The sequence below is a fragment of the Ambystoma mexicanum genome, chromosome 8 (assembly GCF_040938575.1).
Source record: "Ambystoma mexicanum isolate Mex_15411 chromosome 8, UKY_AmexF1_1, whole genome shotgun sequence".
NCBI lineage: Eukaryota > Metazoa > Chordata > Amphibia > Caudata > Ambystomatidae > Ambystoma > Ambystoma mexicanum.
The window spans coordinates 447,767,438-447,783,027 of NC_090929.1; the positions used below are offsets into that span (position 1 = coordinate 447,767,438).

General features: G+C 41.1%; 1 protein-coding gene across 1 annotated transcript in view; it reads left to right on the forward strand.

Annotated features, from left to right (window-relative positions):
* Nucleotides 1-15,590, forward strand: part of SLC2A5 (solute carrier family 2 member 5) — a 307,480-nt gene that overhangs the window by 172,626 nt on the left and 119,264 nt on the right. Inside the window, exons 9-11 of the mRNA XM_069610031.1 lie at nt 3,056-3,166; nt 8,604-8,705; nt 12,311-12,386. Of these exons, the coding sequence (XP_069466132.1) occupies nt 3,056-3,166; nt 8,604-8,705; nt 12,311-12,386 (289 nt within the window). The remainder of the gene's footprint in view (nt 1-3,055; nt 3,167-8,603; nt 8,706-12,310; nt 12,387-15,590) is intronic.

A 15,590-nucleotide genomic window follows, 5' to 3' on the forward strand; every position in this document is an offset into this window, starting at 1 on the left:
TGATTATGTCACACCCCTAGAGTATCTCACAACTGCACGGAATCCAAATGTAGATGGCCCCTCCCACCTTGCTTGGCACAGGCTTCTGATGTCTAGTTAACAGGTTATCTTGAGGCAGCCAATGGGAAGAAGAGGGTTAGGGAGAAGTTGTGGATAAGGAAGGGGGTGGTAGGGTAACCGGTTTGAGGGTAAGGGTCTTGCATAAATGGATGAGTAGTGGGGAGTAAGGAAAGGCACATTCAACATTTATGACAAACCTAGTAGCCTCCTGCGTCGCTGACCCCCTAGCTCTTAGTTACCCACTCCTACTAAGCTGATCACACCCTTTCTTGATTATGACTATTCTCTCATTAAAAAATCAAACATTCAGTAAATCATAGCATATCTGGTAAGCTACTAACAAAAGCACATGGCACCAGGAACACCTGGACAAGCAATAACATGAACACAGGTACAAGACACATGAGCATAACCTTTTAACAATTGGGTGCTTGCTGAACACATGACCACATGACAGAGTAGTTATGTTAGGCAGAGAAGTATTCCAATGTTCAATACCCCTCTGACCATTCAGTCTCTTGCCTAACTGTTACAAAGAGGCGTGCCATAGCAAGCTGAAACAAACAAACATTGTGTGCCTCATGACCCATGTCCTTGAGCACACCCACCAAGAGCATTTATATGCTTTTACTGGGTAGCCTTAGGAATGTTTTGTATGTCAGGAGAAACCTTCCTTATCAACAGCGTTGTCTGCCCAGAGCTCCACCCCCTATTCCCCAGATGCCAGTAAAACAAACAAGGGAGCACTTAACTGAGACCTGGGGGAGGCGCTGCCTCCTCCCCAGGCTCTGTAGAACATGCCGTGAAGCAGGATGAACCCACATTCTGAGCGGTGCTGATTCTCAAGGCACAAGTAAGTTTACCGGTGCCTTCTCCTCCTGTCCCTCGTTCCATGCAGCCACTCCAAGTACGACCTCCTCTGAGTTCCTCCCTCTGCTCTACTCCTGCCGGTGCCTGCAGATGCCAAAATCACCAACAAGCAGCACGGGCCGGGTAGGGGCTTTATAGCAAGTTCCATGTGTGCAACAACACCCATATAATCGTGGGAAATGTAGTCTCCTGGACTGCAAATGGAGCCTCCATGCTCTAGCAGTAACATGGCCAGCCCCCACTCCCCTTTTCCTCACACTCCAGATCTGAAGCAAGGTTGATGTTGAGGCTTCTAAAAGGATAGTCCCCAGATCTAAAGGGAGAATGGTAAATGTGATGGTGCTTTCTTAGGTGAATGATAGCGCTGTGCCTGGGGAGTACCCAAGCTTTGGAAAGAGAGTTGAAGAAGTGACTTGTGTTTTTTAAAAATATTTTTATTTAGGTTTATTGGTAAAATACCATTAACCTATAAAATAAAACATACAACGTAACTTTCACAAACTACAATACAACACCATTGTTAAATCACAGGTAGCACCCGAAAAAAGTCAATTACGTATCCTATTTCAGTTAAAACAATTCAATAGGATTAATTCAAATTTTATAAACATTCCTTAATATTAGAATGTAAATGGAGGATATTATTACACATTTAAAATCATTTGATTCATAGATAATTTCATATCCCCAATTTTAAAATCTATAAAATTATTATCTATTAACACTAAAGTGTATAATATTCTTACTAATCACTCATCAGTATTCAAATGTTGTTTTAAAATCAATTCCCATATATAGTGCGTAGCATAATTCAATTTCAAGGTTTCCCCAGAGTTTATTTGAGACAAAAATTGGTCACTCAGAATATTTCTGAGATCTGTCACAAAATTGTAATAGCCTTTAGTATTTATGTTCTCAAGTTTCAAACATAAAGTGTGTGCATTTCTAGTGGACTCAATACTAGTATTATAAATACGGCAAAGTCTTTCCGCACAGGGGATCTTCATCCACGCTCCTCTACGTTCATGAATAGGCAATTGTTCGAAACGTAGTCTCATAAAATGCTGCACCTTTGAGTTTCTAACTTTCTAAATATATGTAAATGGTATTCTAATGGAGAAGCATATTTGGAGTAGGTAGATTTGCTAGATAAATATTCAGTTTTTTTATTCAGTGACATTGTTCAACTTTACGTTTTATTTCTTTTATATCCAACCTGATGTTAATTTGGTCATTTGCAACAAATCCAATATACTGATGGACAATTTTTATACTTTCCAGCCATTTTCCCATCACTGTGGGACCTTCTAGACATAATATTTGTTTGTACTCTAAATATGGAGAATCTTCATTCCTTACATTGCTCAATCATTTGGAGGTAATGTAAACTGCAGCGTATTTGTATGCGGGTCTGCATAGTAAAATTATGTGTATATTGCCTCAACAGGTGTTGTGGGGAAAAACTCCAAAGTACTATGCCAAAGCTTGCTCTCCAATATGTTTACCCAATGTGATTCATTATGGAGCAATATCCCAAGGCCATTTAAGGCACTCGGGCAATGCTGCCTGATATAGTCTGAGTAGTCCCTCAATAGAGTAACCGCCACCATGAGATGTAAAGGACTGAATGATATTAAATGTCTTTATGACCTTAGTTTTAACAGCCACTGCCAATAATCTATGATCAAAGGAGTCATGAATTGGGGTTCCCAGATGCATATAGCGTTTCAATGTATCAATAATATTTCCCTCCAATTTCCACTTAAAAATCTTATATTAACTTTTCCTCCAACCAATGACCATAATTTTTTTTTTTTTAATTAAGTAATGAGTAGTTTTCCTTAGAACACTCATGCAATATGGTTAGACTCTATTGCAATCCGGTGGGGATCCTTTCAAAAATGACATTGTCATCGGCATGGGATAACCATCCTATCTGTTGTTGTCCAATTTTAGGAGGATAATTCTTAACTTTATGAAGAGCGTCATCTAAATCTACAATAAGTGACTTGAGTTGTTTCTGGGCATTGTCTATGACTGCTTGTTGTGATTACTTTGGAACTCTCTGCTTGTCCAGCCCACAATGAGGCTTGTTTAGCGACAATGAGAATTGTTTTTCTTTCAGATCTACTATTATGCAGATGATATTTACCGGAGAGCAAATATTGAGGAGGGCAACATCCAATACGTGACCGTTGGAACCGGGTCTGTCAATGTGGTCATGACCATTGCTGCGGTAGGTACTTCCTTCCTGTAGGTGGATATCTACTGCACGTATGAGTGGCTGTGGGTGGAGGGTCTGATATTCGCTGTGGTTGGCAGTGTGCATGTGTGTGTGTGTTGCGTCACCCCACACACACCCAAACTGGTGAACCGATGCATACATTCTCTGATGAGTCAGAATTGCCACATTCACTGGAAGCTGGTGAAAAAGGTAAGACCCTGCTGGCACAAGAAAGTGGCACATGAGGAGCTCAAAGCATACTATGGATACTGCAGAATCAGAACAGACATTCTATGTTTCATATGGATTCTATTTCTATGGTGACTCTGGAATGCAATTTTGGTCTAGCAGGGAGCACTCTGATCACTTACGAATAATGTTCATTACACTAAGTCTTCCTCTTCCTCGTTACCGTCCTTATAATATGAGGATGTGTCATGTTCAAGAAACAGATCAGGCAAGCGAGATATCTCTTTAAAGGGGACAGAAACATTTTTAAGCATTTCTCCCTGTCCTAGGTAAAAATGCCCTGACCAATCACAAATAATTCTATTGATTTACTGATGCAGAACACCAATGGTGAAGATACAGGCCACACAGAAGAATATGAGGAAGGGAATGCATTCAGCACTTTGATAGTGATTACTAGTAAGCAAGGAGAGCATTACCTCTTTGTTCCCCTGTATTTTCACTGGCCTTGTACTATGAAATATAGCAAACAGACGTCAGTCTTTGAACAACCCTACTGAGCAGCTGAGCAAGAATCAAGCAACAAACATGACCCATTGGGAAATATGAGTTACCAAGAACAACCAGGAAGATCAGTGATTGAAAGATAGCAATCAATCAATCAAGGGTTATAGAGATGTTTCTTCTATACACCGCTGTGGTGTCAGCAGGGCCCTGATGCCCTCAATGGAATAGTATAAGACAACGGGCCTCATTACGAGGTTGGAGGTGACCATGGCGCTATTAGCGCCATGGCTGCCTCCAAATCCTTACCGACTCCGCCCTGGTGAATGGAGCTATTACCGCCCCATTCCAAGGTTGGTGGGGGCAGTAATTCCCCATTCACCAGGGCCCTTCCCCATTCCCATTTGAGCCCCCATAGGGCTCGATGGGAATGGGGAAGGCGTTAATAACGGTACCACAAATTGCGGTACCGTTATTAGCTCCAAAGTCTGTTTGCGGGTCCCGTCCTTAACGCCTGGTAAAACCAGGCGTTAAGGGAGGACCCGCAAAGGGAACTCGTAGTAGGGCGGTAAGGGATTACCGGCACCGGTGCCCTTACCGGTGCCGGTAATCCCTTACCGCCCACCTCGTAATGAGGCCCAACGTGTGCTTTTCCAACCAGATCCCATCTAACAGCAACTTGGAGAAGGCGTAAAAACATAGCCAGATACCTACAAGCCCCTTTGATACGAAGTGAGATGGGCTTCTTGAAACAGGCCCATATTTAGGAGATTAGCACACACAGTATTAAAGAAAAACAGACTCTTTCCACAAGATACAGGGTCCAAAGGCAGATTGCACAACTAGGCACGTGCTATAAGAAAATCCCTAACGGAACGTGTGACGGGCACAACTGCAATGATCATGTACAAACCTAGTATAGGCAAGGGTACAATGATCGGGAACAAGAATGTAGTGGGTGGCGTAACTGGACAGAGAAGTTGCATGTGAGTAGGTTGAGACAGGCTAAGGCAGACAAGAAGACAATGGGCCTCATTCCGAGTGTGGCAGAGCGGTAAAAAAGTAGTGGTAATGGAATTACTGCCACTTTTCCCACTCCTCCAAACTCCGAGTTTGGTCTTGGCATGGAGGATTTACCTCCCGCAAAATGGTGGCGGTAAATCCTCCACCTTACTGCCGATAAATATGCCCCACATTAAGGGCCTCCTTGTGAGTTTGGAGGTCTTGCACCTGGTAATATAGACAAACAGTCACGCAGACCCTTATGTTATTCCCAATTAAGGAGTCCATATGACTTTATTGCAGACATGTGGCAATCCCGAATGGGTATTGAGATATGTGGTAATGCTTTTGTGTGGAGGAAAAACATTTACTTTGGCAGTGTGCTAACAAAATATGATATTCAAAAATACTGCATGTTTTACCAGTACCACCAAACTTGTTATCAGGCCTTAAACAACTGTATCGAACATGGGACCACCCTAACATTGATTGGACTACAACACCTGGGCCAACAGATGCACTAAGTACCATATAAAAGTGGAAATACAAAACCCTAGAACTTTTTGTACTGGCTAAGGGTAGCCTGCAGCCTATCAGATTGTGCACAAAATCATTAAGTATCTAACTAAATGGTGGCTTACTAATTTGCTTGTAGTGTGTCCTTGAGCTTCTTGCGGATGTGAAAGTTTCGTGAGCCTTGATATGACTCTTATCTGTGAAACTGGCCTGTGCTGATAGCCTGGCCCTGCTAAGAGGGGTAGACTGTTGTAAACAGGAAGTGTGGAGGGACTGCTGTGCGGGGGCTCGGCGCTACTGGTTCATCAGTCAGTGGCTCCGGTTTGGTGTGCAGGCAGTGCCAAAGAAGGCTGCCCCAAGAAGTGGATAGAGCTCTGCTGACCTCCTGCACAGGTCCCACTGAGAGACCCTGACAACAGGTGCAGGGGGTCATGGAGCGCAACACTACTGGCAAGCAACCAAGGGCAGTATAATGGATGACACATGGAGTGAGGCCAGCCCTCAAGGGTGGGACCTTATAGCTCTGAAATAACCCTTGCACCACAACAAAGTCCCAACCTAAAGGGTGGAACCACACCAACAGTGACTTTGCAATGTATTTCATGCCCTTGTGTAGGACCCTGGTCCTGATTAGAATCGTTTTGCACTGACCAGGACAATCCCCATAGGGATAGGGGAGATAGGTCATCAACACCCAGGGCGTAAATATACATATATATTTACATGTTGGGTTCCACCTAAAAGCCCCCATTTGAGGAGCATACATTCACTTCAACATTCCTTAAGAGATTGCTCCATAATACCTGAATTGTATAAGTGATTAAAGGCCACCTGACCATCAAAAAACCTAAATGTCAAAACGATTAAAAACCAACAGACCAAATACAAGCAAATGCAGGGGCCAAAAGAGAGCCAGTATGGAAGATCAAGTCACGGGTGAAACAAAGCCAAGCATTTTCAAACAAATGCAAGTTCGGCTGGTTGAGGTATAAATATTGTGAAGGGGTCACTTGTATCTGTGCCACCAAAGTGTGCTTTATTAAAATTCTCCTAACTGTACAAAAATGAATTCAGGGTTCAGAGGAGGGTGGTTTGGAAGATAAGGAGGATTTTGGGTTGCGGCCTCAGGATGTTGGTTGGAGACATTAGGGTAGCGGTTGGAGACATCCTGGGGTTTGTTGGGTGGAGATCCCAGTAGAAGGTTGGAGGTAAATATCAGGAGGAAGTGCCCAGTCCTACCTAGCAACATCAGTAAGGCACAAGAGAGCACTCTTGGACCAAGGCATGTGATAGGGATGAGGGCCTGACCTGTAGGGATAAATCCTGTGTGGCACGTTGTCAAGGACAAAACAAAAGAGGTGATGTTTGGAAGGTTTAGAATTATTCTGAACCTCTGACAATTGCTCTGGGTAACCCTCAGGACCCTTGTTCTTAAGCCTGCCAAGCCACTACAGAATGGGGAAAGACCACGTGAAAATCAAGCTTGGTCCCACCTCAAAAGAGGCAGTCCAGCCCAAACCGCTTTGTCATATTCTTTCAGAACAAGACCACAAGCAACCCCAGACATGTTTCAGCCTCATTGGGTAAAATCAGTGAGGTGTAGTTTGGATCTCTATGGGCAGCAGGCTCGGGACCCACATCTGGGCATACCCGTCCCACTCAGGATGACTTACAAAAATCAAAAGAGGTGATGGCGGAAAGGTTTAGAATAACTATTAAACTTTGGCACTTGCTCTTATCAACCCTTAAAACCATTGTTTTTCACCCTGCCAAGTCATTACAGAAAGGGGAAGGAGAATATGCAAATGAGGCTTGGTCCCAACCCAAAAGGGGACGTCCAGCCTGAACTTCAGTGACATCCATTCAGCACATGACCACAAGCAACCCTAGACATGTTTTGACCTCATTGGGTTTCATCTGAGGATGAGGAGGAGGATCATGACCTGAGGAGGAGTAGAGAGGTGGTAATGAAGGTAGAAGTCTGACCCATAATGAAGGGAAGTGACAAAGGCCCTCTTAAAACTCAGTTTTGGCAAAACCGAAAATAGACAAACCCTGTTGCTTTAGTAGAGAAACTGAAAAGCTAAAGCGGCAGAAAAAGGGTGCTCAAACCCCTTAAATCTAAGACTGAGAACCAAGAATAGAGGAAACCAATGGAGGCCGCAGAGGAAGGGTGCATGAACCACTTCACCATGACGTTGACAAACCAAGCAAGAAAGAGTATTAAGCACATTGTAAATAACCTATTGTCATAATTATAGGGAGTGTGGCAAATCCTTTAAGCCCCAGTTTGAGCCCACATGGAGAGACAGCGAGAAGAAGAGGGAGGAAGGGTGTGGTAACCCGTTTGGCCAGAACTTGTTCTGCCCTGAGGTTCGACTTGGAGGTACCATCTGGCATTAGAAGATTCAATCAGTTTATCTTGCTTTTCATTTACAGGTGTGCCTCTTTGTTTTGGCCTCCCTGCAAAACAATCCACAATAAAAGAAAGTAGGTTTAAGCGCATTTCCGTCTTTGCCTGGTCACTGATCCCTGTTGCCTTCGTGGCAACAAATATTTTGGGAGGAAATAATTTTCATGCTAAAATAAATGGAGGAGAATAGTTATATAAGAAGGCAGGAAGATTGCTCCAGCCTTCTGCTTTTCGGGTCTTAGAAGAAAAAGTTGCACAATTTAAGAAGAGCACTAAGAAGTGGTCTAATCTGGTTATACGGAGCAGAGGGACGGATTCAATGACCTGTGCAAAGAAAATAAAAAGCCCTTCAGAAAGTTTAAGAGTACTTCTGAGGCTTCACAACTGTAAGTCAAATTTTACAGACACTGCCATTTAGGGATGTCTTTGACTTCCTAGATCCTATTTCTTTGAAGTTTAATGCTTTATTTGGACATAAAAACGTCCATAAATGACTTAACTGAAGTATAGGGTGGACTGTTGCATTCGCAGGTTAAAATGCTAGTTAAATCAAACTTGGCAATTAGAAAAAGGGACATTAGCCACAGGAGATATAGTTTTAGATACAACCTGTTTATTTCTTCAAAAGGTGAAAAGGTCAAGAGGCACAGAAAGCCCAAGGTTTGCTGGAAACATTTTCCCCAGCATCATTGAGAGCCAATGAGAATTCTGTTTGTGTGTGTGTTCTAATTAGTGCCTCCTTTTCTGTGGACATGGTGATTCTTGTGCTTGCGGCCTGTGATTTAGTTTGGGGATGACCTCTCCCTCACCCTCTGTCCCCTTCAGGTCTTCATTGTGGAATCTCTGGGAAGAAGACTCCTCTTGCTGGTGGGCTTCGGAACCTGCTGCATCTTCTCAATGGTGCTCACCATAGCCCTTAACTTTCAGGTTTGTCTCAAGTTTTCCCAAGGAAGGATTGTCTTGTGCCCAAGATAAGCTGGTGGGTGCATCTCCTCTCTCTTAATCGTAGTAGGCAAGGGCATGTGTGTTAAATGTGTCTTTCCAAATATTTTATGATGCAACAGGGCCTCCCACATCGTCATTCCCCGCATCAGGAAGATTGGATTTATAGAGTACCAAGGGAGGGGATTGCAGCATATTCTGCACATCACAAACCTAATATGTAGGACTTGCATGCATGTGCATCTCCTTCCTGTGACTAGGATCGTCCCCCGGCATGGCCTCTGGCTTCCCATACCTCAGTCCCTTTCATAGATGAAAATAATGGTACACAAAATGAGCACAGCTTGCCCGTGACACACTCGAATTATTCTTTGAAGGCATGCATGTGCCTTTTGCATGCGCCCTCCAGCCCGATGCCTGCTGCCTATTATTCCTGGGCTACCACTTATAAGATAGGTCACCAGTTTAAAAAAAATGCCTTTGCAGTGATTTACAGTTTTCAGAAACTGACCCACATAGACTGTGCTTGCTCTCTTCCAAATAGCACCTGGAAGATTGGATAGTAATGTTCCTCGAACGGGATGTAGGTCAGGTATTAAGAATACAGATACGCATCCTACCCACTACTCTGCCAAATTCTACTTTAGGGCCACCGTCGAATCTAAGCCAACCAAGTTTTCTTATCCCAATCTTGGAAACAAATAAAACCTTCTGAATTCAATGCAGAACTAAGCCCAGTGTGGCCCATCAAAACCCAAGCCCAGGCTACCTTTCTCTCCTGAAGGCTACCTTTGATCACTCACTACAGGAAAGGATGGTGTACACAGAGTGGACAGCTGTCTCCATAGCAACTCCTCTGCCACAAAAACATTCAGTGACAACCCCCTACCGCAAGTCACTTCCTCTTTACGATGCCAGCTGTAGCTACATTCTTAGACAATTGTGGTTAATCTGCTTCAGGGTTAGATAAACTCTTTCTGCCTTCTATTTCCACTGATAGAAGGGATTGGCCCAGCTCACTGAAAAGAGAGCCTCATGCTGAATATTTGGGACAGTAAAATGGCTGTCAGTACCACGCAACAGAAACGTTTATGTCTGGAAAATGATGCTGGAGGTCACAGAAATAGCAATGCAGTGATGTCAGCCCTTTCTGCAGGAAAGAACTCAGAAGATACTCCTTAGTAAATATTCCATCACCCAATGCACCTTGGAATGTAAGGTCTCCACAGGGGTCCCCTGTACCAACCATATTTTTTTAACACCACCCACTAAACATTTCTCAAGTTGTAACTTGAAACACTTGTGTATAGGTGTGTTATAAATGCCATATCATAACTTGAAGTATTAGTCGTGTACAGGCGACATACAAATCCTACAAATCCACCTTTTTTCCCAGAAGCCTGAGAGCCCCTCTACGGAGAACAAATAAGGCAAAATAACCTGTTTTATAGGATTGTGCCCATGCAGGAAGGGGTCTGACATAATATTTTAGCTCTTTGGGCTATGCCAGAGGAGAAATATTCATTTGCATATCAGTCTGGTTCTACCTAGAAGGACGGTCCAGCACCGAAAAATGCATGGCAATTCTCTTCTGAATAAGAGTACCAAGAGTATTGCCCAAAGAGAGACATCACCACAGCTGCTCCTCGATGATGACGTCCAAAACAAATAATGTAGTAGTGCAACTATAGTAGACCATCAATTAATCCAGTGATGCAACAGTGAAATTAGTGATGCAAACAATGGCATAAGAGTGAAGTATATTTAATCTAGTGGTGCAAAATCAATTAATCTGAGGCAACCGAGGAATGGAGTATGGTTTGATAACAAATAAATCTAGAGATAATATAGGTATGCAACAACTAATCTGGTTTTGAAACAATTAATCTGGCTGTACAACAAATAATCTGTCTGTGCAACAATTAATGCAGTGATTCCAGTGGTGGAACAGTTCATTATTCCGGATGAACCAATGGGTGGAGCACAGCTGATGCACAATTCATCTAGTGGAGGAGGATATCATTTAGTGATGTGATAATTAATCTAGTGGTGCAACAATTAATCTTGGGCAACCAAAGAACAAAGTATAGTCATATAACAACTAATCTAGTGATGCAACAATTGATTTATCTGTGCAACAATTCTTCTCACTGGTCAATAAATAGTCCAGCTGTGCAACAATTTAGTGTTTTGTTATAATAATTAATCCATCGATGTAGAAATTAATCTGTGCAATGATTATCTGTGCAAAAATATTCCAGGGAAGTAACAGTCAATCTAGTGATGTCATTGTAATTTAGTGGTGTAGCAATGATAGATCTGATGGTGCAGCAATTAATGTAGCTATTCAACAATTCTGCAACCTCTGCAACAATTGACCTTGCTGTGCAATAAATAATATAGTAGATCGTCTAAAGCTGTAACAGTTGGTCTAGCTGTAGAATAAATTAATCTAGCTGTGCAACAATGAATCTTGTTTTGCACTGATTAATCTACGGATGCAGCATTGAATCTTTTGGGGCAAGAAGTAAACTGTGATAACCAAGGAATGCAGTACTGGTGGACAGCAGTGGACCAGTAGTGCAACCATTAATCTAGCTGTGCAGTGATTAATCAAACAGCGCAGAAAACCATGTAGCTGTAAACATGAATCCAACTTTATAACGTTGGCTATACAACAATTAATCTAGTGATGTGATACTGTATCTGGCTCTGCAACAGTTAATATGGGTATGCAACAATTAAACTAGTGGCACCAGCATTAATCTGACTATGCAATAATTAATGTGGCTACACAAGAATGAATCTCCTGGTGCACTGATTAAACTAGTTTTTCAAGAATTGTTCTGACTATGCTACAATTAATCTAAGTATCTAACAATGAATCTAGTATAGCAAGAAGTAAAGGTAATCTAGCAATGCAACAACTAATCTGGTTATGCAACCAATAATCTATTGGTACAACAATTAATCTGGCTATGCAACAATTAATTTGTTCATGCAACAACAAATTAAGTGGTGCAAGAATTAATGTTGCTATGCAAGAATGAGTCTAGCTATATAACTTTGGGGCAACTAAGGAGCAAAAAACACTGAGTCATTGTCTCTTTCCCAATGGTAGAATTGTTGGCTATGAAGGCCGGGTGTGGATGTCACAATGAATAGGCAGACAAGCATCACCCTTTGCCTTTCACTGCCTTTCCCAGACAGACTGCCTTGGGACTCTCTTATTTGTAGCAAGATTGTGGTCATGTGACATCCGAGGCCACCAAACTGGGTGGGGGAGGTGGGGCATAGGGTGTGGAGGGAAAAAGGACAGAAAAGGGAACCCAAAGGCCTGAAATATATGTATGTTTCCCTTAAACAGGGCTTTGCTGAAAATACAACACTCACCACACATCACATAGCTGGTCCTCATTCACTCTTGCAATGAAGCATTCTGGGCTCTAGGTAGGGTGAATTAGTTGTAAACTGTGCATGGCTAGTCTTTTTTCACAAAAGTAAGGATGAGGTCAGAGATTCAGGTATATGAATGAACGGTGCGTAATAGATATGTTGTGCATTGAAGCATGTTGATTTGTCATCCACAGGCCTCCGTGACATGGATGCCCTACCTCAGCATTGCCTGTGTCTTCATGTTTGTCATCGGACATGCTATTGGACCCAGTAAGTGACCCAAACTTAATATCAGCTGAAAGGTTCCATATAGTTCAGTGTAGAACTTATGCTACCTAATAGATGGAAAGTCAATAACATTATCTTGGGATAGACATAAGTCTATATTGAACCATGCTATAGAAGATCAGCCAGGCCCTGAAGCTGGTCCTCTAATTACAAGAAATGTGCTGGGTCTGGTCTGCCTGTCCGGCTGTCTGTGGTGTGTGAATGATAGAATGGTGGTGTATGCTGTGTGCATGTGAAGCTCAGAGAATGTTGAGGGAATACATGCATTTGTGTTGATGTTAGTTGGGGCTAGGCTGTGTATGAATGAGGTGAACAGTAGGTGTCTCTGGTCTTATGTATACTTAAAGGTTTAAAGAGTAGTAAACGAATCACCTGCGAATGAAGCTGCTCGTCAAATGTACTTGTGGCCTCCTGAGTCATGCCTTAAACGTCCAACTTCATTATAACAAAATGCTATGGTGACCTGATATATAACATTGTCAGGGGTGATAGGCAGGAGATCGTATAAAGTTCAATGTTATCATCGCTGGCATGTCTATTATATTAAATGTGTCACAGTGATTGTATTTGAGCACACAATACAGACTTTTGCAAATTAAAATTAGGAAGGAAAATAAAAGAAATAAAAGGGGGAGCTATCGTCAACCATTACATGACGGCAATACAAATGTGAATCTAACTACCCATGCTGTGGGCCATTTTGCTTTAGAGTGAATTACTGTTGAACAGAAAGCAATGATGAAAACTAAAGAAAAAACCAAGAAGAAAACAATATTGTCGTGTGGACAAACTAGGAAAGAGATAGGCAGAAGAGGACGCAGAGATATCTCTTTGAAATAGGATGCAACAAACAGACTTTTATTCAATGACTGATGGTACTGATGCGGCAGTTAAGGAAAGTCAACCAAGGGGGACAATATGTATGCTCACAGGATTACAGCAGATCATGTCACATTGACATTAGAAGGGTCATCAGGTACCATGTGAATATCCTGTGGCACATAGTTACAAACTCACTGCTCACCCTGCCGCGAAGATGGTAGGTATGTGTCTATTCCCTGATGAATATACCAAGTCTCACTTAAAAATGTAGTTCCCATCCCTGGTTACTGTGAAATACTGATAAATACCCTACCTCTTATAGCTTATTTTCTTATAGGGTTGTCATTTTTCCCTTGTCTTCATGACAGACCGGAACATATGTTTCTCTTGTCCGAGCCACAGCCTGCTTGATGATTACTCTGTTATTATTTAAATATTCCCAATAATCGCAATCCTTCGCCTACCCCTCATCCCCCAAATGTTTCATCCTTTTCTTTAGTTGTTTCGCCCTGTTAAGAAGAACTAGACTATAATCGGAGCCCAATTTCCAAAGCGTTACAGTGCAGGGAACTATAAAACTTAGTCAAATGTGATTCAAAATTGACCCATCAGCAAATCTCAGGACCATTTTCTAACAGCATGATATGGGACTGCTGTATTGTAATTAATACATGTAACATATGACTATGATTATATGATATTTGTATTTGTTTTTCTTTCTACAGCACTTGCGATTCTTATGTATCTAAATGCATACAGAATCACAACAACAGATTAAGGACATAGATTAAACATAAAAAAAGACATATTCAGGTATAATTAACCAGCTAACAAAAACAACATCAGGAAGTTGGGCAAAAGGGCATGTATCAAACTAAAAGTGTTTCCACGAAGAGTGTAATCATTTTTTACTGAGACTGTTCGTACTGTAGATTTATGATTTTATCAAGAAAGTCTGGTACATTTCTCCCTAGCATATGGTTTAACTCTCAACTATGAGTCCTTTTCAATAATTGTTTTATTTTTTTATTAGCCTATAATTTTAGTTGAAACATTTCAACTTTTTCAATACATCAATACATCAATATATAATTACAGTATTTATTTAAATGTTGACATTTAGTAGGTAGAAACTAACTAGGCAAATATAGCAAAATCTGTGCTTAAACTAACCTGTAGCATAATGATTGTGTTATGATTAATACATAGTACTTTTCGAATAACTGATACAGCATTATTGTCATTATGCATATGCAAGTCAAACATAGGGCTTATATACATTGCTATTATTAAATGATTAAAACAATAGTTATATAAGATCTAAAACAGTAAAAAATGTATAAAATCAAGTGCAAAATATACAGTCAGATCTTAGATAACTCACAAGTGCATAAGTATATAAAACATAGTTATATAAAGATGGATGCTAAAATTAATAAAGTATATTAGGAGAATACATATTTATACAAGCAATAAATACATAAGGTTATAGTTTTCGAGAATACATCGCTACAGCAGTAATAGTGATAACCATCTTTAGTTGAGATCTAATTTTAGAGGAAATTGTACTGTTGAAATGTTCAGGGAAGTATTAGTTGCATTAACAATGTAGATCCACATTTGATCTTTGTTAAATACCCTAATGTCTTTGAAGTACTTATAATATGTATGTTCGCTTATTATTGTCAAAGAGGAACATTCTGTAATCAAGTGTTTGAGAGTTTCTTGATATTCAGGGAGTTTGCCGAATCTACAAGTAGTATCTATTCTAATATTTTTGTTATAAATTGCCTCTATCAGTTTTGTCAGCCAAAGATCAAACCGATGATGTAAAAGTGTATTGTCATATGCACAATCTGGGAACTTAATGAGATAATCTGAGGTTTGATGTAACGGTTTCAGAAGATATGCAATGGTTTTAAAAACAACATACGTGTTTCATGACTCCCATGCTGAGTGCCAGTCCCACAAACAAAGTTTTGTTTTTGCTGTGTCAGGAGCTTCTATATTTCAAGTGTAATATCCACTTTTTCAAGAAGAATTTGGTACCGAATTTTCCAGGCCTGGAGAAGGCTCGATGAGGTCAAAGAGAGAAGTGAACCTAGTTTTGGTAGTAAATTATGGGCCGTTAGTAAGGCAATAAGGCATTTTCTATAGGCAGCTAGTGTTTGCCAGGAGACTATTGCTGTTAATGAGAGTAGTCCTAGTTCATGTCTTATTAATGAGATTGGAGTACTTAGAGCAAAGGATAAGACACTCTTCCAATATATACCTTCCAGCAAATCCCATGTAGGTGAAATAAAGCAGAGTTTAGATTGTGCTCCATATGTAATTAACAAGCATACTTTACGCTTATAATAAGTA